Source organism: Argentina anserina, chromosome 5 (genome assembly GCF_933775445.1).
Source record: "Argentina anserina chromosome 5, drPotAnse1.1, whole genome shotgun sequence".
Taxonomy (NCBI): Eukaryota; Viridiplantae; Streptophyta; class Magnoliopsida; order Rosales; family Rosaceae; genus Argentina; species Argentina anserina.
The window spans coordinates 20158060-20180365 of NC_065876.1; the positions used below are offsets into that span (position 1 = coordinate 20158060).

At 40.1% G+C, this 22306-nt stretch overlaps 2 protein-coding genes across 2 annotated transcripts; both read right to left on the reverse strand.

Annotated features, from left to right (window-relative positions):
- Positions 1 to 211: 211 nt before the first annotated feature.
- LOC126794186 (legumin B-like) lies at positions 212 to 20155 on the reverse strand. The gene is made up of 3 exons (XM_050520844.1): positions 19966 to 20155; positions 564 to 1260; positions 212 to 364 (listed from the first exon to the last, which is right to left on the reverse strand). The coding sequence occupies exons 1-3, from the start codon at positions 20153 to 20155 to the stop codon at positions 241 to 243; spliced, it is 1011 nt and encodes a 336-aa protein (XP_050376801.1). The 3' UTR covers positions 212 to 240.
- On the reverse strand, positions 3879 to 4529 carry LOC126793792 (ras-related protein RABA1c-like). The gene has a single exon (XM_050520415.1). The coding sequence runs from the start codon at positions 4527 to 4529 to the stop codon at positions 3879 to 3881; it is 651 nt and encodes a 216-aa protein (XP_050376372.1).
- Positions 20156 to 22306: the final 2151 nt, after the last annotated feature.

A 22306-nucleotide genomic window follows, 5' to 3' on the forward strand; every position in this document is an offset into this window, starting at 1 on the left:
ATATGAATACAATAAAAAAATGATCTACGATCAAATTGTCTAATTTCTAACCAGCTAGCACTTTATTTTTCCAAGCCATGCAAATGTTTAATTAAAACAAAAAAAACAATAATTAATTATTCTTCTTTCTCTTTCTGAAGGAATAATTGATTGATCCCCCTTAATTTGCAGACAGTGGATGAGGGGATCATGATTATTAATTGTATTGCAATGGGAGACTTCCATGCTGCAGCATCAGCTTTAGTTACTCTTGGACTGGAGAAGTGTCTGCAACTCTGGGCTTATATTGAGGGATATTTGTAGCACCTCAGGCGATAATGCCTTCAACACTGATGTCTTGCCAGCTAAGTCTTCCAGAACAGCCCTACAAAATAAATCGATCATAATATTAACTAATTAATTTTCATCCTTAAAAAAACAAAATCGATCATAGCCTATATAACTTAGGGTACGTAATATGTACCTACATGTATATATAGACAGTAGAAAAACCAAGTTTAGTCTCAATGAGAACTTGAGATGATTAGATGCATAATGGATGAGATGGTTAGATGCTTAGTTACCGGGAACTTGTAATGACAGTGAAACATTCCATTCCTTTTTCTCCGGCAAGTTTTGCCACCATCAAAAACCTGGGCACGACGATCAACTGACCCGCAGTTACTTCTGCATCCAACACACTCTGACCATTGAGACTCGCGATTTGGACTCGACCGCCTCCTCCAACGACATAGATCACTTGAACGGTGGAATCGGTTGTGTACATGGGGGAGGAAATTGCAAGGGGTTCAAGTTTAATGAGGTTGGCACTTAAACCAGCTTGGTTAAGGAAAGGAAATTCCTTCTCAGTTAAAGTGGCACAGACATTGAGTTGATGAACAAGTTTTCGGGTGAGAAGGGCGTTGGTAGGCATGGTCTTTCCGTCTTCTAGCTTAACGAGCGAAACTCCTTTCTGGTTTTTGGTGACCTCATCAGCTTCATCATTGGTAATGTTGAATGACTTGCTAATGAAGTCAGTTGAAAAACCTCCTAGAAGACTTCGAGTTCCTGCAATAAAGAAATAGGTAAATACACCAGGCGTGTATGCCTTTGTAGTTTCGCCCAAGAAAACGATAACAAGGTCGTCGGCTGAGACGTCGCCATTGTTGAACCACCATGAGACTGCTCCAAGTGGTACCGGAATCACGTCTCCTTTCTTAAGCTTCAACACTACCTCCTCTGAAGTGTTGGGGAGTACCATTCCAACTACTCCATCCTCACCTGTGTCATAGATATTATAATAGAAGCAGTCAGGTTATCCTGAACGTTAATTTCCACTTGAGTAGTGGATTTTTACCATAATTTAAACAGTACCAAGAAACACGTACAAATATGATATACTAAACTGACAGAAATTAATTAGAGATTGATCTATCAAAAATTAAACTTGATGAGGTAAAATGGTTTACAAAACAAGAAGCGGCCTATTCATCTATAGTTTCTATAGAACTTACAGGCACAAGGTAGGAAAGAGCGAGCTAGAGACCGATTGGGGCGGACCTATTAACAAGCCCGATCGAAGGGGTTCAAACCCCCCTTAGGTTTTATTATATTTGATATTTTCTTCCTTAATTAGCCAATTACTATAAAAAATTAATTATATTAGGCATGTATTTATTATTTTGACGAACCATTATCCCTTATCAATCAAAATAGGTAAGATATAATAGATTTCTTTTTATCACTATAGAACGAGAATCCGAAAACAAATAAGAAGTCAGACACGTGTACAAATAAAATGTGATTTATTGAATATCAAGTGCGGGGTTACAATTTTTGTGAACTCCTCTGATTCTATCTCCACATATGACTTGGCTCATAGGTGGCGTGCACTTGATCTTGAGAATTTGAGTTTGATTTGGATTTGGATTTGATGAAGAACGAGTGATTTAACAGCTTGATGATTCTTCGTGGACTTGAGTTTGGATTTGGATTTGATGAAGAACGAGCGATTTGGTAGGTTGACGATTCTTCGTGAACTTGAGTTTGGATTTGGATTTGATGAAGAACAAGCTATTTGGTGGCTTGATTATTCTTCGTGGATTTGATGATCTTCGTGGATTTGATGATCTTCGTGGACTTGATGATTTTCGTGGACTTGAGAGACTTCGGGATTTGTCGATAGTGATCTTGCTCAAGTGATTTTTTCTTCTTCTTCTCTAGTCCCCTTTCTTCATGTTGAAAAGGGTATTTATAGTGTCAAGGTTTCTATTTTGTAGAATATTTAATGACACTAAAATATAAATTTCTTTAATTGTATAATTAAATCAATATGTATTTTCCGATTAATTTAAAATTAGTTATTCTCATAACTAAATTAAACAGAAAATAATCGACTTAATTATAACCGTTAAATAATTTATTAATTTAATCAAATGTCCGATTACCATTTCGAATCGTCAATGACATTCAATTTTCCGATTTATGTCGAAATCACGTAGCTTCGATTACGATCATCCGTTCATGTGCTGACACGAGTTTTATTCGGATCCGCACCAACTTTGCTGACTTTTGGGCCACGTGTGCAGTTTTGTCAGGTCCTTGGTTGATTTAATCATTTAATGAAGATGATTTACTTCATTAAATTTCATGTGTCTACAAATGCCCCCACTTCAAGTCGTGCTGTAGACATGTCGTCGTCACATGCCGAAAGCGCAGCTTGAAGTATGCACTTTGATTTGGAGAATTTGTGGAGCTAGGTTCCGAGGCTCCACCAATTTTGTAGTAATCTTTCCTTATGACTTCTGAGATTTAGTTCGACACGAAGGGAAATTATTGACCTCTCCGTCGATTTATTTTGTTTGTAAAACAAATGTTTCAATCCCCTCTGCAATCACTAGAAACATCTTTATTGGTCTCTCTAGACTAACATTCCGGTGCAATACCAGCATCATTCCAGATTCAAAAAAAATTAGTTCTCTGCTAGCTGGCGTCGGTGACGGAGCATAATTTGTGCGCGTCGCCTCAGTGCAAGACTACACATCCAGGCATGCGTCAAGGAATAACCACGCCTCTGATTTATGGGTTCTCCAAAATGTAGTAATGGCGCCACACCAAAATGACAAGATAAATCTTCAAAGCTATATTGCTTCCCACGTGAAAAGCATACAAGATCCTGCAGCCAAAGACCATCATTTACAGCTTTTGCAAGAGAACCCCATTTCCTCAAGTTGCTTTCTTACGTTCAATAGTGCCTCAGAAGACATGTTGCAGTATAGAAGAGAATCTTCATCAAATATATTTACAAATGCATCATATTCCTCTCCATCAACCCCAAAGTCTTCTTTACCAAAACCTTTAAGCTACCTTCTCCCTACAACCTTGCCACCCCATAAAAAATGAGGCATGCCGCATCTTCCTCAATCATCATGTTTCCTTTTAGATTTCTTTTTTGTACTTTATGGAGCACCATCACCACCTTTTGCGCATGTTCACTATAAAAGTTGTTAAGTATCATGATTTCAGACTACAAAAGAAACGCATCAACACAACTATAAAACTCTAATGTCTTTCATTTAGATATCGGTCATATCTTCTTTTAATCTTTATTCTCAAATGTGGGAAGCTACTTTTCGCTGCTTTTGTGTCTGCTTCATGCCTTCTCCATCATTTCTCCATGTTTCATCAGTACTGTAAGTTGCAGAAACCATGATACTCTATTACGAATATTACCTCCATCACCTCCATTATCTTTTTTTTTTCATCAATCTTTGCGTATCAGATTTTCTTATCAATCCCACTAATTCTGCCAGCTGTTTCAGACTCTCTTGACTGCATCTCTTTAATTGACCCAAGCTCTTCTAGCTCCAATTCAAACTGTTCTTTCTAACTGATATCCATCACTTCCCCTCAAGAACACCAAAAACAAGAACACCCCCCAATCCAGATTTTGTGCTACTTTTGGTACCCACTGCCTTCTTGCTCACAATATAGTAGATTTGTGTTAGAACTTCAGCAAATGCATTTTCTACATTGACTGCTTCCAGTGCATAGGTTTCCATGAAGTACAGTGACTCCTTCTCAGCATAGGTCTTTCCATCTTCGGTTGGAACAACTACAAGATGGCACATACCTGGCTTATTTCCAACCAGCATCACAACAATGTTGGAATCAGTGTGGTTCCTCAATTCTTTCAGCCATCTATCAACATTCTCGAATGTTGCATGGCGAGTGACATCATACACGATGAGTGCACCGACAGCCCCTCTATAGTAAGCACTTGTGATAGCACGGTACCTTTCCTGGCCAGCAGTATCCCAAATCTGAGCCTTGATGACTTTGGGGTCGACGTTCAAGGTCCAAGCGGCGAACTCGACGCCAATGGTGGACTCAGACTCGAGGTTTAACTCATTCTTAGTGAACCTGGAGAGGAGATTGGACTTGTCAGCGCCGATAAGGACCACCTTGAAGAGGTAGTCGTAGTCGTCTTTGTAAGTTTGAGGGAGACTGGTAACGTTGTTGGAGAGCGAAAATATGAGAAACACAACCATAAATGGGATCTTGGAGCCTGGCCTGAGCCTTATATGAGAGTGTCACTGCAGCTTCACAACGGTCACTCACTGGAAGGTGAGTTAGCAGCTTCGACACATTGCTTGCACCGAAAACCTTATCGATGGCAGCAAAATGGGTAGAGTCGTTTTCATGGCAGAAATAACGTGCAAAAATACAACCCCTCACACATTTTCTTCTCAAGAACTTGCAGGCTCCACAAGGCGAACCAGAGCCAGCCATGATTTTGATTAAGATCTCTTAATTAATTAGAGGAGTTTTTTTGTATGGTTTCTGCTCTCTTAGCTGAAGATATTGCCTTTCCATTAATCCTTCTGTTATCTTTAAAGTTGATGCACAGCGGGATCTGACATTCCGTTTTTTAAGAGTGTGATTGTGCATGCTCGGGTTTGTGACTGAACTCATAGTCTAGATGGACAAAGGCACGCTTGATTTCAGGCAGGAGTTCAAGCTTCTCCTGCAATGCTTCGCCTGTGTCATGAGCTTCTTGTAAGGGCATGACTACTGGGAGGGAGAGGAAGCTTAACGAGATGAGACTTCTGGGGTGAAGAGAGAGATAAGGAGGAGGAAGATTGAATGAATGAGTCTGCATGAATATGGCGGGTGTGGTAATTGGCTGATTCAATCATTGATTGATTGAATGTGGTTGTGCTCTTGTGCAACCGGTTTGGTTTATTTTTTTTAAGTCTGACTTTGACTTTGTTTTTATTGGTTTGATTTTTTTTTACCAGTTTGACTTTGACTTCTTTTTTTTACTTGTATGACTTTGACATTTTTTTGTTGACCTTTTTTTGTAGGATTTTGACAACAATCTGAGAGTCGCTGTCAATCTAGCCATTTGACTACTACGCGTTGATTTCTGGCGGATTTGAAAACGTAAACGACCTAATCGCTTAACTGCTTTCATTTCATAGACTTGACAGTAGTTAACAAAAACATGTTAGGTTTTACGCATCACATTCACCATGGCGGCTTTCAAGAGTTTGAAGAACGTAAACGACCTAATCGCTTGACTGCTTTCATTTTATAGACTTGACAGCAATCAACAAAAACGTGTTAGGCTTTACGCATCACATTCACCATGGCGGCTTTCAAGAGTTTGAAGAACGTAAACGACCTAATCGCTTGACTGCTTTCATTTCATAGACTTGATGGCAGTCAACAAAAGCGTGTTAGGTTTTACGCATCACATTCACCATCGCGGCTTTCAAGAGTTTTCTTCACGATGCAAGACTTATTGATCTAGAATAGAAGATTTGTAGAACGTCGGAGCAGCTTCAAGTCAAAGAAGAAGTGCCAAATCCAAGAGATTCCAGAACTGACTGCAACAGAGATTGAAGAGGCAAAGAAGTTAAGAGCCGATTTTGAAGAACGTCGGAGCAGGTTCAAGAGTTTGACCTGGATGTGACAGCTGACTTGAATGATCAGGATTTGCCCCTCTTTTTTTTAATCAAACCCTTTTTTTTTTGATGTGACTGAACTCTTATATTTTTTTTGATTTGACTGAACTTAAGATTGTTATTCTCAAGATGCCTATGTATCCTTCTAAAGAATGAATCAAGTCATCACGTAGTTCAAGGGTTTTTTTGGGTGCCTCGTGCAGTTTAAGCTCATGCAGGCGTGGAACATTTTTTTTGTTTTGTTTTTTTGTGTGTGTGTCTTATGCAGTTTAAGCTCATGCAGACTTGGAGCATTTTTGATATTTTTCAAGTATGATACTTCTTCAAGAACTTGCCGTTAATGGACCGATTCTCAAACCGTCTTCGGCAACAATTTTGTAAGCTCCATTAGTGTATACTTATCTGACGACGTAAGGACCATCCCACTTTGACTTGAATTTGGGGCCAGTCTTGTGCGTCATAATGATGGGTCTTCGAACAGCAAGAACTAAATCATCAACTTGAAATGACCGTGGTCGAACACCTTTGTTGAAGGCGTGTGACATCCGAGCTTGGTAGCATTCCAGGTGTTGTTGTGCATCAAGTCTCTTCTCGTCCAAAGCTACTAACTCTTGAAGGTTCAACTTGATATTTTCCTCGTTTGTGAGACCTTCTTGCAAAGCGATTCTCAATGACGAGATTTCTTTTTCTAATGGTAACACGGCTTTGACACCATAGACGAGAGAATAAGGTGTAGCATTTGTGGCTATCCGATACGTCATTCTATAAGCCCAGAGAGCTTCGCCCAATTTCTCATACATATCCCTCTGCTTCTTGCTAACAGTTTTCTTCAGAATGTTACAAAGCGTTTTATTAAATGCTTCTGCCAAACCATTTGCTGGAGCGTTATACATCGAAGAGAAGTGAAGCCTGAAGTGAAATTTCTTGCTCAACTTTTCTGTTGCGGTATTCGAGAAGTACTTGGCATTGTCTATGATGATGCATCGCGGTATACCATAGCGTTGTATAATTCTTCCAGTAATGAAGTCCACAATATTTTCTTTCTTTATTTCTTTGAGTGATATCGCCTCTGCCCTCTTTGAAAAGGAATCCGTGGCTGCCAGAATGTACATCTGACCAGCCGATGATTTTGGAGTGATGGGTCTGATTGCATCTATTCCCCAGACATCGAACGGGTGCGAAGCAATTGTCGGATCTAACAGCTCAGGTGGCTGATGAATAAAGTTGGCATGAAACTGACAAGCTTGGCATTTTTGTGCATACTCCATACAATCCTTGACCATGGCGGGCCAATAATACCCTAGTCATCTTACTTGAAAATGTAACTTTGGTCCTGACTGATGTGCTCCACACACTCCAGAATGAACCTCTTCCATGGCTTTGACCGCTTCATCTTTTCCCAAGCATCGAAGGAGTACTCCGTCAAATCACCTCCGATATAAAGTTTCTTTCTAGTAGAGGAAGCGCGGTGCTCGCCGCTTGATGCTCCACATTTGCTTCGAATCTTCGGGAAGCTTGTTGTACTCAAGATAGTCGATAAAATGATGCCTCCAATCTTCAACATGAATGATGAGAACTGACACTACAGAAAAACTGGCACACTGGAGTGAAGGCTTTGTTGTCATGCCCCACCTTCGGAAAATTGGGATGTCCAAAATTTAGTCTCCAGACAATGCCAAGGTCGCTGCCAAGTTTGCCAATGCGTCTGCCATTTAATTTTCTTTCCGTGGCACATGTATGAGTGTAACATTATCAAAGCCCTTCAAGAGTTGTGTGGCGAGTTGGAAATAAGGTACCAAATCTTCCTTCTTGACCTCGTAATTAGTGAGCAGTTGATCAATCACCAACTTCGAGTCCCCATACACTTCGAGATTTTGGATTTCAATTTCTAACGTTGTTTGCAATCCCATGATCAACGCTTGGTACTCTGCAACATTGTTGGAGCACAGTTCCCCAAGAGTGAAAGAATATGGCAATATCTGTTTTTGTGGAGAGACAAAGATAACACCAGCCCCTGCTCTGTCTGCCCTAGATGAGCCATCGAAAAACATCTTCCAAGTATGGAGGATATCTGCAAGGAAGACTTCCTCGTCCGGGAATTCATCTGATATTTCCCAATCCGCTGGAATAGGGTGGTCTGCCAGGAAGTCGGCCAACGCCTGTCCTTTCACTGCTTTAGCGGGCACATATACAATGTCATATTAGTTCAATAATAATGCCCACTTAGCCATGCGCCCGATTAGAACTGGTTTAGATAATATAAACTTAACTGGATCGGCTCACGCCGCCAAGTGCATTGTGTAAGCTTGCATGTAATGCCTCAAATTTTGAACGGCAAAGACGAGTGCAAGACACATCTTCTCTATCGGCGGATAATTTAGCTCAGGTCCAGTGAGAGTCTGACTTAAGTAGTACAAGGCTTTCTCTTTTTTGGCTTCATTTTCTTGGGCAAGAAGGGCCCCAAGTGATCTATCTTGTGCCGCGATGTAAAGGATACGAGGTTTCCCGGCGATAGGTGCACCCAACACCGGAGGATTCGCCAGGTATTTCTTTATGCTCTCAAAGTATTGTTAGTGCTGTCTACTTAGTGCTATTGTTAGTGTTATTGTTAGTGCTATCTTTTCTTAATGCTTACTTAGTGCAGCAGTTTCTTTTCTTAGTGCTATTGTTAGTGCTGTCTTTTCTTAGCTAGTGCTTACTTAGTGCAGTTTCTTTTCTTAGTGCTGTTTGCTTTGCTAGTCTATATATAGTTGTTTCCATTGTAGCTGCACATAAGATTCAGTTGTAAAAACTAGAAGTTCAATACATCATTCATATTCAAACTATTTCCTTGTGTTACCTTCTTCATGGTATCAGAGCAGTGATCCTCATAGGACCTGCTTCTGTTTCTGATTTTCATTTCATCTTCATTATCATTTCATCATGGCCGGAGGGGATAAGCTTGCAGGAAACTCTTCATCTGATTCCAAAGATGTCATTGACTCCAACACATCATCTCGTCTCACCTCCATCTTGCTCAATGAGTTCAATTCCATTCAATAGGCCAATGCCATGACTTTGGCTATAGGAGGAAGGCAGAGGACAAATTACATTAATGAGGAAGCAAAGAAGCCCATTACTTCTGATGTTGAGTATGATGCTTGGCTTTCTCAAGATCAACTGGTCAGGTCATGGATCATCAACTCTATGGATGGAACCAAGGCTGCAATTAATCTTTCAATACTCAGATAGTGCTCTTGACATGTGGAATGCAATCAAGGGCATGTATGGAGATCTAAACAACAGTGCTAGAGTGTTCCAAATCAAGAGGGAGCTGGCTGATCTTTGACAAGGTAATCTAACCTTCAATGAACATCTTGGCAAATTAACTGCAAAATGGAATGAGCTCGAGATCTACATGCCCTTTACCACTGAGAGAGCTATACTTTTGAAGAGACAAGAGGAAGATAAAATATTTGAGCTTCTTGCTAGCCTTGGAGCTGAATATGAGGATATCAAGAGTCATCTTCTCATGTCACCAGAGCTGCCTACTCTTCTCAATGTGAGAACCACCATTCAAAGAGAAGAGACTAGAAGGAAGGTGATGACAAATGCTGAAGTTGTTGTTGTTGAAAGAGAGGAGAGGGCTACTGATGCTAGAGCTTTTGCTAGCAACAACAGACCATATCGAGGCAGACGCCCAGATCTGAAATGCACACATTGTGAGAAGATTTGAAGGACTGGAGTAGGTCATGTGAAGGAAACTTGCTAGATTCTTCATCCTGAGTTGAAGAACAAGTTTCATGAAAGCTCGAGGGGACAGTTTAGACCTGTCTATACTCCTAAGGCTAATCAAGCAAGTTGCAGCTCTTCTAACTCACAAGATCTCAAAAACTTCACTGCAAATCTCATCAATCTCATCAATGATATTTGCAGCTTTTATTCAACCGAGACAAGGCAACTGTGACAGTGAGGGGGCTACTGCCATGCTTGGCAAGTTTGCAGACTATCTTGCTGATTCAAATATTACATGGCAAGAGTAGATATCAGGTATCATTTGTGCAATTTCCACTGCCTTAGATTTGTGCAAGAATAATGACTTTTGGATTGTGGATTCTGGTGCATCAGATCATATGTCTAATGATGCATCACATTTAGAAGATTTTCACACTTTCAAATCTCCCTCACATGTGTCAGTTGCAAATGGAAAGAAAGTTGAAATCTTAAGAAAGGGTAGACTTAAGCTTTTCTCTAATCATAAGTACTCATATGTCATGTTTGTTCCCTCATTCCCATTTAAACTACTCTCAGTTGGAAAAATCACTCATGTTCTTGATTGTCATGTTTTTTTCTCAACTAATAGTGTTGTGTTTCAGGATCGTATTTCAAAACAGAAGATTGGTGAAGGGTTTTTCCTAAATGGCCTTTACTACATTTCAGCTTCTTCAAGTTTTCATCAAAGTCTTGCTGCAGATACAAGCCTCATTCCTCTTCCAAATATGTGGCACATGAGATTAGCTCACCTTTCATCAAATGTCATGTCATTTTTGTTTCCTAAGTCTTATAAAATCACTCATGAATGTGAGACTTGTCATAAGTCCAAATCTACCAGATTGCCTTTTCCTAGTTCTAGTTCAAAAACATCTCGAGCTTTTGAGTTAGTTCACACGGATGTTTGGGGACCTGCAAGGGTAGAGTCTTTTGATGGCTATCGATTTTATGTAAATTTTATCGATGATTTTACAAGAACTACGTTTTTGTATCTCCTAAAATCAAAGAGTGAAGTGTTTCAATCTTTCCAAGACTTTCATAATCTGGTCAAAAATCATTTTTCTTCAAATATTTGCATATTAAGATCCGACAATGGGACTGAATACACATCCAAAGTCATGCAAAATTACTTAACACAAAGCATTCTCCATCAAACAAGTTGTATAGGTACACCTCAACAAAATGGTATTTCAGAAAGAAAAAATTGAGATTTGTTGGAGAAGACTAGAGCTCTTATGCTTCATGCTCATGTTCCTAAGAAATACTGGTCTCAAGCAATTCACACAGCTGCATATCTCATTAATTGACTTCCTAGTCGAGTTCTTAACTTCCAATCACCATTTGAGGTTCTCAAAGGAAGAAAAATAAACATTGATCATCTCAAAGTCTTTGGTTGTGTGTGTTATGTTCACACTCATGCCAAGAATCAAGACAAGCTAGATCCAAGAGCCATCAAGTGTGTTTTTCTTGGCTACTCCTCATCACATAAGGGATACTAGTGTTATGATTCTCAATCAAGGAAGTTGTTTATCTCCAGAGATGTGAGATTTGATGAAACACAACCATTCTTTCATGCTAAAGATAATGATCTTCAGGGGGAGCTATTTAAATCTGCAGCTCCTCAGCTAGTTATACCTAGTGAGGTTCATGTCCCTCACATTGTAGCTCCAAATGATGATCACTGCATTGATCAACCCTCTTCAGCTGTTCATGATGTTGATGAGGTCATTGAGGATGTTGTAGTTAATCAACCTGAAGATGTTGAACCTGATCCAGTTGCAGTCATTGAGCCTGACGTCGAGAACAATGTTGCAGATCCACTACAAAGAAGGTATCCTAGTCGAACTAGGAAACCAAATGTGAGATTTGGTTTTGAAACTCCCACTTCTCTACATACTCTTGGTAATATTGCTACTCTAAACAATGTGTCAGCTCCCTATTCAGTTTTTCTTAACAAGTTGTATGACACCACTGAGCCTCGATCATTTGAAGAGGCCAATCAGTCACCAGTGTGGAGAAAGCCTATACAAGATGAACTTCGAGCACTCCATGAAAATAATACTTGGAACATTGTTCAATTGCCAAAAGGCCACAAGGTAATTGGAGCCAGATGGATCTACAAAATCAAGTTTCATTCAGATGGCAGAATTGAGAGACACAAGGCAAGGTTAGTAGCTCGTGGTTTTACTCAAACGTTTGGAGTTGATTATAAGGAAACATTTGCACCAGTTGCTAAAATGAACATTGTTCGTGTATTGTTATCTGTGGCTGTCAATTCTGGTTGGTCATTGTTTCAAATGGATGTTAAGAATGCATTTTTGCATGGAGAATTAGAAGATGTGTATATGCGCTTGCCTCCAGGGCATCCTCAAGCAAATGAAGCTGGGGTTGTGTGCAAATTGCATAAGGCTATATATGGTCTTAAACAATCCTCAAGAGCTTGGTATTCTAAGCTCAGCTATGTGCTTCTTGAATGTGGTTTTAAAAGGAGCATGGCTGATTCATCTATGTTTGTCATAACTGGTACTTTTGGAAGACTCCTTGTTCTCGTCTATGTGGATGATTTAATTATCACTGATGAAAGTAATGAAGAAATTCAGTCTCTTAAAGGTACCTTGCATACCAAGTTTGCCATTAAAGATCTTGGTGTACTGAGGTATTTTTTAGGAATTGAAATGGATCAGTCACCCTTTGGCTTGTTTATCAATCAGAGGAAATATATTTTTGAGCTACTGGAAGAAGCTAACATGAAGGCTAGCAGTTCAACTCATACCCCTCTTCCAAGCAAATTTGATATTGAAGCATCAGGTGATTCTCTCCCTCACATCTCAGAATATCAAAGATTGGTTGGTAAACTCATATACCTCACAATTACACGACCAGATATTTCATATGGTGTTAGCTTGGTGAGTCAGTTCATGCATGCTCCTACATCTACACACATGCATTTGGTCAAACGAATTCTAAGGTATCTCAAGGGCACAGTGACTAAGGGAGTGTTTATGAAAAATAATGGTCATTTTGTCTTGTAAGGTTTTTCTGACTCTGATTGGGCAGGCAACACTCTTGATCGAAAGTCTACGACTGGTTTCTGCACATTTGTAGGTGGAAACTTAGTCACACGGAAGAGTAAAAAACAGTCAGTGGTGGCAAGATCAAGTGCAGAAGCTGAGTATAGGGCAATGGCCTCTACTGCATGTGAATTGATATGGCTGAAGGGTCTTCTTCAAGATCTTGGTGTCAAGTGCAAGAATCCTATCACTTTACATTGTGACAATCAAGTAGCAATGCACATAGCTGCGAATCCTGTCTTTCACGAACGTACCAAGCATTTCAAAGTGGATTGTCATTTCATTCGAAATCAAGTCCAAAACAAAATTCTGACCACTTCGTTTGTGCGTTCTTCTGATCAACTGGCCGATGTGTTCACCAAAGTGTTGCCTACTGCTCAGTTCCATCGTCTATTGTTCAAGCTTGGTTCGAAAGATTCTCTCGATCCAGCTTGAGGGAGAGTTTTGTTAGTGTTGTCTACTTAGTGATATTCTTAGTGTTATTGTTAGTGCTATCTTTTCTTAGTGCTTACTTAGTGCAGCAGTTTCTTTTCTTAGTGCTATTGTTAGTGCTGTCTTTTCTTAGCTAGTGCTTACTTAGTGCAGTTTCTTTTCTTAGTGTTGTTTGCTTTGCTAGTCTATATATAGTTGTTTCCATTGTAGCTGCACATATGATTCAGTTGTAAAAACTAGAAGTTCAATACATCATTCATATTCAAACTATTTCCTTGTGTTACCTTCTTCACAAAGGCATTGCGACAAGCTTTATCCCATACAAATGGAACATCTTTCTTCATGAGTCGACTGAATGGTTGGCAACGGTCCACCAGGTTTGATATGAACCGTTTGATGAAGGTAAGTTGTCCCTGAGGATTTTCAACTCGCGCAAATTTCTTGGCTCTGGCATTTCCTCGATGACTTTAATTTTGGATTGGTCTACCTCGATTCCTCGGTGTTTCACGATGAATCCAAGAAATTTTCCAGAACTGACGTCGAAGTCACACTTTAAGGGATTCATTTTTAACTGGTATTCGCGTAACCTGTCGAACACTCTTCGTAGATCTTGCAGGTGAACACTTCTTTTCTTTGTTTTGACAACCAAATCATCAACATAGCATTCTACATACTTGTGCAGCATGTCACCGAAAATATTCTGCATAGCGCGTTGGTACGTTGCACCGGCATTTTTTTAACCCGAATGACATGACCTTATAGCAATAAATTCCTTTGGGAGTTCGAAATGCAGTGAGTTCCTCATCCTCTCAGGCCATCTTTATCTAGTTGTAACCTGATAATCTGTCCATGAATGACAAAACCTCATGCCCGGTTGTTGCATCCACCATGAGCTCTATGATTGGCAGAGGGAAATCATCTTTTGGAATGCCTCGTTTAAATCACGAAAATATACACAAACGCGGATTTGTCCGTTCTTCTTCTTGACATGAACAATGTTTGCGATCCACTTGGGATACTGAACCTCTCTAATGAAGTATGCGGCAATCAACTTATTAACTCCTGCTTCAATTTAAGGAATAAGTTCTGTTCGAAAGCGTCTTTGTGTATGCTTGTACGGCCGAGCCTCTGGTGTTTGACAGCAAGTCGATGAACTGCTACCTTTGGATTCAGGCCGGACATTTCTTTGTACGTCCAAGAAAAAACATCTTTGTACTCGAGCAACATATCAAGATATTCTTTTTCTTCTTTGGAACTTAAAGACGCACTCACAAAAATAGGTCTTGGGTCTTCCTCTGTTCCCAAGTTAATCTCCTTAAGTTCGTCCATACTGGCTTCCCCCCCCGCCCCCCCCCCCCCCCCCCCCCCCCGTCTTCACGTTCTGGAGGAGATTCATCTACTTCAATTTCAAAATCATCATGACCGTCTTCCTCTACGACATCTGCTTCTGCCACCGTGACATGATAAGAGGTTTGGACAATGTTATCCTCACCGCTATTATCGAGGTTGCTGTCTCCTTTTTGGCTAGTGAATATGATGGTATGTTGCTTCACTTTGATTTGATCCGTGGAATCCACTTCCAACACACAATGCCTCTTCATGCGTGACGGGATAAGACTTCGGATTTCTTTGCTCTCTACTCAACTACAAGTCGTTTTCCTCTTGCATATTTGTCGTTCCTCAGGTGCTTAGATCCTTTCCAATGCAGGCTTTCGCGAAATGGGGTTTGAGTCTTTCTTATCTTTGTCTAAACTTTACATCCTTTTGAATACGGAAGGCCAAGTGATTGTTCTACCGATGCGATTGAAGACTGAACCTCTACTTGCTGTCATGTTCACACGGTCAAAAACCGATACCCTCTTGATTGATCCTTTAATATATTCAGATGTTGCTCTTCGGGAACCTGGACGAATGCGATCGAACGATGAAATGCGAGGGGTTGACTGAACCTCTTGACTCTTCTCTTCAACTACCTCGACGCTGATATGTTGCACATTGGCTCGCTCCGCCCTTCTTCTTCTTGAAATTCTGATGGGCTTGCTTGAAGTGAAACCGAGACCAACTTTAGAAGAATCAACTATTGCCCCTTGCTCTCTTAACTTTTTTTGTGACTCATCGAGCTCATGCGCCATCTTTGCTGCAGCCTGGTCGTCCTTTTTGCTTGATGAACCAAAGTCGTATCCGGCCTTTTCTAACAGCTTGTATGCGTTAGGATCGAACTCTTCACTTGTTCTTTTCTTGGGCAGCGATCCATGTTCCGTCTTACCTTGAATTGGTTTGACAAACCCCTTTAATGGCTGCTTTGTGGGATTTTGGTTACTCACCTTTATTAATGGCAATGTTGACTCCTCCTTCAACAATTTCACATCATCCTCCTCTAATTTTCGTAGGCACTCTTGTGACTTTGTCCCCACAAATGGAGATTCCCCCTCCCTTCGTCTAGACTTCGGAACATAGCGAAGGACCAGAAAGGCATGGCTGGCTTTTCTTTCTGCAGACGATGTTGCCACTTCAGATGAGACTTTTTGCGACACTTCACCATGAAGCTTAATGTCTTTTGATTTGGCATCATTCTCTCTAACTTTAGCGGCTTTCCCCGTGGAGGCTACTCCAACCGGAAGGACTTATTTCATTAACTCCTCATCGGTGTAGAATTTAGAATCCGCAAAGTATGATTCAGCTTCAGTGAATGGTTTGGCATCTCCTATCACGGTTTTCACACCTCCGCGATAGAACTTGAAGCATTGGTGTAAAGTGGATGGCACGATGCCGTTTTCATGTACCCATGGTCGTCCCAATAACAAGTTGTACGAGGTCTTCGCATCGATGACATGAAACAAGGTGTTTGATTTTAGCTCTCCGATGTCCATGTCTAGTCTAATCATTCCTATCGCTCTTTGTCCTCCTTGGTTGAAACCTTGGATCATGAGACGACTCCTTGATAACTCATCAACGTCGATGCCGAGTTGAGACATGGTTGACTTGGGCATGATATTTACTGCTGACCTTCCGTCTATGAGCATGCGATTCAACTTCCGCTCTCGTATGTACCCTATTATGAAAAGAGGCCGATTATATGGCTTCGAGCCCAATTAGAGGTCATCATCTGTGAAGTGAATGGTATCACAATATGCATCACACACGCTACATTCCTTCATGCTTGTACAGTGTTTTTCTACGTCGACAAGCAACTCCACAAGCGCGCATCTCGTTAATTTTGGCAATTGCATCAAGTCAGAGAGGCTAAGTTGGAAAGGTAGACTCTCTAATTGTTTCAACACCTCATTCTTCTTTAACACTTGACTTGCACCTATTTCTCTTGCTTCAGACTTCTCGTCTTCTTTGGAGCTGACTTCACAACTTGTGGCCATTGAAGTGACATTCGGTTGTTTTGTAGGCAAGTATTCTTTTGATAAGTTCCGGCAAAGAGGCTTCCACAAATATGTAATAACTTTCGTCTTAAAACATCCTTGTCGGTTCTCCACCTGTGGTGGAGGTGATTTCTTATGGCTTGGTTGGGCGATCAGTGAATTTGACATCATACCTCTGTGAGTTCTTCACCGGGTGACCAATATCCATCCTTCATCATCGGCATTAGAGGCAACTTGGAGGATAAGCTTGGAAGCAGGACATTCTTTAACTTCTTTGGTCTTCTTATGTTCGCGCGTCTCATTTGTGAAACAGAACGGTGCTTTCATCGGGTGAAAAGGGAGTGGAACTGGCTCAAACGACCCGAGTGTTACGGTAGTGCAATTGACTTCAGCAACATCGTCAACGTCCAACTCAATCTTCCCTTGCTTGGCGAGGTTCATTATCAAATCCTTGAGAACAAAGCACTTCTCTATAGGGTGACTAACGAGGCAATGATATTTGCAATACTTCGGATCGTTGACTCGATGCATTTCTTTTGGACGTTTGCACTCTGGAAGATCTATTATCTTGTTTTCGAGCATATCCTCTAACATGCCCGCCATATCAGAGTCTGGGAACGGGTACATCTTTCGCTCCATCTCCTTCAACATGCGTTTACTCCTATCGTAGGTTCGAGGAGGGTCCACCTTATTGAACTCCTTTTTATCCCGCGTAGAGAACTTAACCGGTGCAGTATTGATGACCATTGATTCTTGGGAAAGCTTCTTCACAACCTTGTCAAATTTGCTTCCGAAGACTTTGTCTTTTTGTTAGTCAACCAGGGACTCATTCTTTCCCTTATGACTTGCCAAGCTTAGCTCTATGTCGTGGGCTCGAGTAGTCAACTCTTCGAAAGAACGAGGCTTGATTCCTTACAATATGTATAGGAAATCAAAGTGCATGCCTTTGATGCACATTTCAACGGTTGACACCTCTGACAGTCGGTCCTTGCAATCAAGGCTAAGTGAGCGCCATCTATTGATGTAGCCGATCGCGGGTTCATCCTTCAGTTGCTTCATGTTACTTAGCTCCATCATGCTCACCGTCCGCCTTGTACTACAGATTCGATTAAGGAACTCGCGCTCCATTTGGTCTCAACTGTCAACATACGCCGGCTCTAAGTCTGTATACCACTCGAAGGCATTTCCCTTTAACGAGCGAACAAACTGCTTGACAAGGTGATCGCCTTTTATCCCGGTGTTGCTGCAAGTCTCCACAAAGTGGGCGACGTGTTGCTTTGGGTTCCCTTTACCTTCAAATTGTTGGAAATTTGGTGGCTGATACCCCAGCGGCATCCTTAAGTTGTCAATCCTCTTAGTGTAAGGTTTGGAGTAAGTGATGGAGTCACGAGAAGGACCTCCATATTGAGCCCGAATTGAGTTGGTGATGATGTCCTGCAATTGTTGGAGTGATAAGGAACCAAGCGAGTCACCATCGTTCTTGGAAGTTTCTCCCTTTTCATTTACTTTGCTCCTGCCAGGCAATCCTTTGGTGGAGTTCTCATTATTATGATCTTCCAACTTGCTATAGAGCTCAGCGATTTGCACATCCTTTTCTTCAACCGTTCGGGTGAGCTTTTCAACCATCTCCAACAGATTGGAGAGTTGCTCCTCGATTGTAGATGGCCCCGCCACCAAGACCTGCGCATTGTCAGAAGATGATTCATGTGACATAGAATGAAAGTTTTCGCCATCTTCTTTGGGACTTCCATGGAATGATGCCGTGCTAGATTCGTCATCAGAGAAAACGTCTTCCAAGATAGGGCCATCACCATGAACGGATAGAGGAGATTGCTCCTTTGGCTCCTTCTCCTTTGACACTTGCTTCTTCCCACTTTGAAAGGCATGCTTTATTACTCCCAATCTCTCCAAGGTGATGACTGGATGACGAGGCTTACTAGTAAGTGCCATAAACGTCGTGGGTTGAGCTCTAGCCACGCTCCAGGTGACAAGGGAAATCGGTTCACTCTTTGATTTAGAGAATGCTTGTTTGGATTTCTTGACCGGCTCGGCCTCTCCGCTTAACCTCCCGGTTGTGGACTTGGATTTCTTCAATGGAACGGCTTGGTTGTTCTTAGAAGCCATCGCAGAAACGAAAGATTTCTTCGGAGAAGAAGATGAGAGGCAAAAAATGTCCCACTGGGCGTGCCAATTTGTAGAACGAGAATCCGAAAACAAATAAGAATGCAGACACATGTAAAATAAAATGTGATTTATTGAATATCAAGCGCGTGGTTACAATCTTTGTGAAATCCTCTGATTCTATCTCTGTATATGACTTGGCTCAAGGGTGACATGCACTTGATCTTGAGAATTTGAGTTTGATTTGGATTTGGATTTGATGAAGAACGAGCGATTTGGCAGCTTGATGATTCTTCGTGGACCTGAGTTTATATTTGGATTTGATGAAGAACGAGCGATTTGGTAGCTTGACAATTCTTCGTGGACTTGAGTTTGGATTTGGATTTGATGAAGAACAAGCGATTTGGTGGCTTGATGATTCTTCGTGGATTTGATGATCTTCGAGGACTTGAGAGACATCGAGATTTGTCGAGAGTGATCTTGCTCAAGTGATTTTTTCTCTTCTTCTCAAGTCCCCTTTCTTCATGTTGAAAGGGATATTTATAGTATCAAGGTTTCTATTTTGTAGAATATTTAATGACACTAAAATAATAAATTTCTTTAATTGTATAATTAAATCAATATGTATTTTCTGATTAATTTAAAATTAGTTATTCTCATAACTAAATTAAACCGAAAATAATCGATTTAATTACAACTGTTAAAAATTTATTAATTTAATCGAATGTCCGATTACCATTTCGAATCGTCAATGACATTCAATTTCCGATTTAAGTCGGAATTACGTAGCTTCGATTACGATCATCCGTTTATGTGGTGACATGAGTTTTATTCGGATCCGCACCAACTTTGTTGACTTTTGGTCACGTGTGCAATTTTGTCGGGCTTTTGGTCGATTTAATTATTTAACGAAGATAATTTACTTCATTGAATTTCATATGTCTACAATCAGCAAATAGAAAAATCTATGCATTTACCAAAAGAAAAAAACTTGAAAGTAACAAATGGATAAATTATTACTTTCTTTACTTGTACATTTTTTATTATCGTACTAGTTTAATTAGGAGATAATAGTATGTAGTTTATGATATAAACAATTTCCTTAATTTAAAATTGAACGACTTCTATAAGAAAATTAAACAAAGTTTTAAATTCAGTAATTTTGTTACTATGCTTTAACATGCATAACCGCAATTTCGTATATCATACTTAGACCCCAGGCTTCAAATCTCGGTTCCACCATTGAGTGCGAATAATTACATATGTACATACCTTGAAGAACATAGCCCAATTTGGCAGAATCTGCATAATGAGGAAGAGCAAAGCCACTAGGCTTCAACACAAATTTGCCGGCACCAACGTTGGCCTCACCGAGCGCAGGAAATGACCATACGTAATATCCTCCACCGTCTCCCTCGAACGCTGCTACTGCTGACTTTGGTGTTAGATCCATCTCCGCCATTGAGGATCGGTTCAAAGTTATATTTTGAACAATAAGAAATGGAGCAAAGACCTTTATCAGTTTTATGAGTAGTGAAGGGATGGAGATCCTTCCAAATTGCAGAATGGTTGAAAATGTTGTAGTTCTTTATTATATAACTCTACGCACAGTACGCACTACATGATTGATCATCGTTATATTAGGGGCTTATATTAAAGTGATCATGATTATGTCTAGACTTATTCGCATCACCAACGAAGGGATGATCCACGTTTTTTTAACTTTTCTGGACTTTTTTGGATTTTCTCTTACTGGTCCCGGAACATGGATTTTCTCAACATGTGCCTACATCAAAGAAATCAATAATGAGGCTCAATGCGACATCGAAGGAAACGCTACATGGTCATTGTATCAATTATCAACATGTGCACTAGAAGGGACGCTGGTAGATGTGGCTAAGAATCGGAAAACCACAATAAGGTGGTACCTACGCTTATCGTAAAATGCCATTTGGATTCTACAGTGCAGTGGCGGAGGGAGAAACAAAAATGAGTGGGGGCAAATTTTTTGAATCAATGACACATAAGTTAAGACTCTGAAAGGGATGCAAAGCTATTATCCAGTAACAAAAGAGAGAAGTAACAAGTATGTTTAGCTCTTTGATCCTTCTAGCTCACTAAATATTGCACTTTCCCTTGTAGAGTTGCTATGTCACAGAATTCTGAATTTGATCATATCTCATCCTTAGTTTGTTAAAGCTATTTTTGGTGATCAAAATTAAACGAATAAAACATATTCTTCAACCAAGTCTTTTGCATATATGTTGGAGGCATCAGATCGATACTATATATATGTGTCTATATATATACATGCATCTTCTAGAGCGGAGCCCTGTTTTGAAATTAAAGTGCGGAGTTCCTTATTTGATTAATTTTTTTGTCACTTTGTCGTATCTCCATCATTCAGTAGTCATGTATGTATGTATGGATCATCTATACAAAATTTCCTGCAATTTTGTGACCATTAAAGTATCGAAATACTATTAAATCTATGAATTAACGGTCACAAAAATATGTGAAATTTTATATGGACGATCTATACATACATACATGATTAATGAATGGTGGAGATGTAAAAAAGTGACTGGAGTCAAATAAGAAACTCTTTAATTTCAAAGAGGGACTCTGTTCTGAAATGAGATTATATATACACACATACAATCTGTCTAGGCCTCCTTCTAAAGCTCTAATCCAAGACCACAAAAGTAGAAGAACATAGCGGAAAGTATCACACTAGCAAAGAAAAGCATAACCAAGAAGATGATAGATGAATATGACCGTGCAATCGACAATTAATTTCTTTCACATGGCAAGTAAAATTAGTATATGAGTGGGAGCACAAATGACTTAAACATGAAGAAAATCAAAAACTCTCTTTCACGTGGTTCTATATTGCCTCCGCCAATGCTGCAACGCACTAGGTACGCTATTACATTGAAAAGATTATTGAAATTTTCATGAATTACTTCTCAGTTTTTGGAAAGAGTTTTGATGATTGCCTTCAAAATCTAGATGGTTTAAAAGAAAATTGTACTTCTCGTTAGTGGAAATAATAGAAGATGAATCAAACATAAGGAAGAAAGAATGGCATGAATGTGCAAGTGTCCAAAAAGAATGTTTATTGTTTGCATGCAGTGTATAGTGCTTTCTTGCAATTGCCTTAGTTTTCTTGATTTTTCTCTTCACGATTGGTATGCATATTGCAGTAATTATTTTTGTTGCTTGCATTATCTTTGGATAAATTTAGTTTGTATGTGGCGACCTATTTTCCACCTTACATACACATGTATTAGCCATTTGGTTTGATTAACTGCTCCAGCTTGTGGTCGCGTTCTATATTTGATGACCATGAAAGAGTGTGCATGCAGTGAAAGGCGTTTGTTTTGAGATGCCTTGGCGTGTCGATCTCTCTCATAGCCTTTAGAATGGATGCATGACTTTCAAAGGATGAGCTTGGTAAGATTGTTTTTGAGTTTTATTCATGTGCTTAATTGTTGTTTATATGCTCGGAGCTAAAACTTCTCTTGGTTATGAATTTGGTTGGCATAAATAGATTGGTATGGTCATCGCTTGGCATACACATTAGCTTGTGACATGTAGACATGAGCTTGGA

Excerpts from the sequence above, each read along its gene's own strand:
- LOC126794186 (XM_050520844.1), bottom strand. The coding sequence starts at position 20,155 with ATGGCGGAGATGGATCTAACACCAAAGTCAGCAGTAGCAGCGTTCGAG. Across the intron at positions 1,261-19,965 it reads ATTGGGCTATGTTCTTCAAG|GTGAGGATGGAGTAGTTGGA; the intron begins GTATGTACATAT and ends TCTATGACACAG. Across the intron at positions 365-563 it reads ACTGTCATTACAAGTTCCCG|GGCTGTTCTGGAAGACTTAG; the intron begins GTAACTAAGCAT and ends TTTATTTTGTAG.
- LOC126793792 (XM_050520415.1), bottom strand. The coding sequence starts at position 4,529 with ATGGTTGTGTTTCTCATATTTTCGCTCTCCAACAACGTTACCAGTCTC.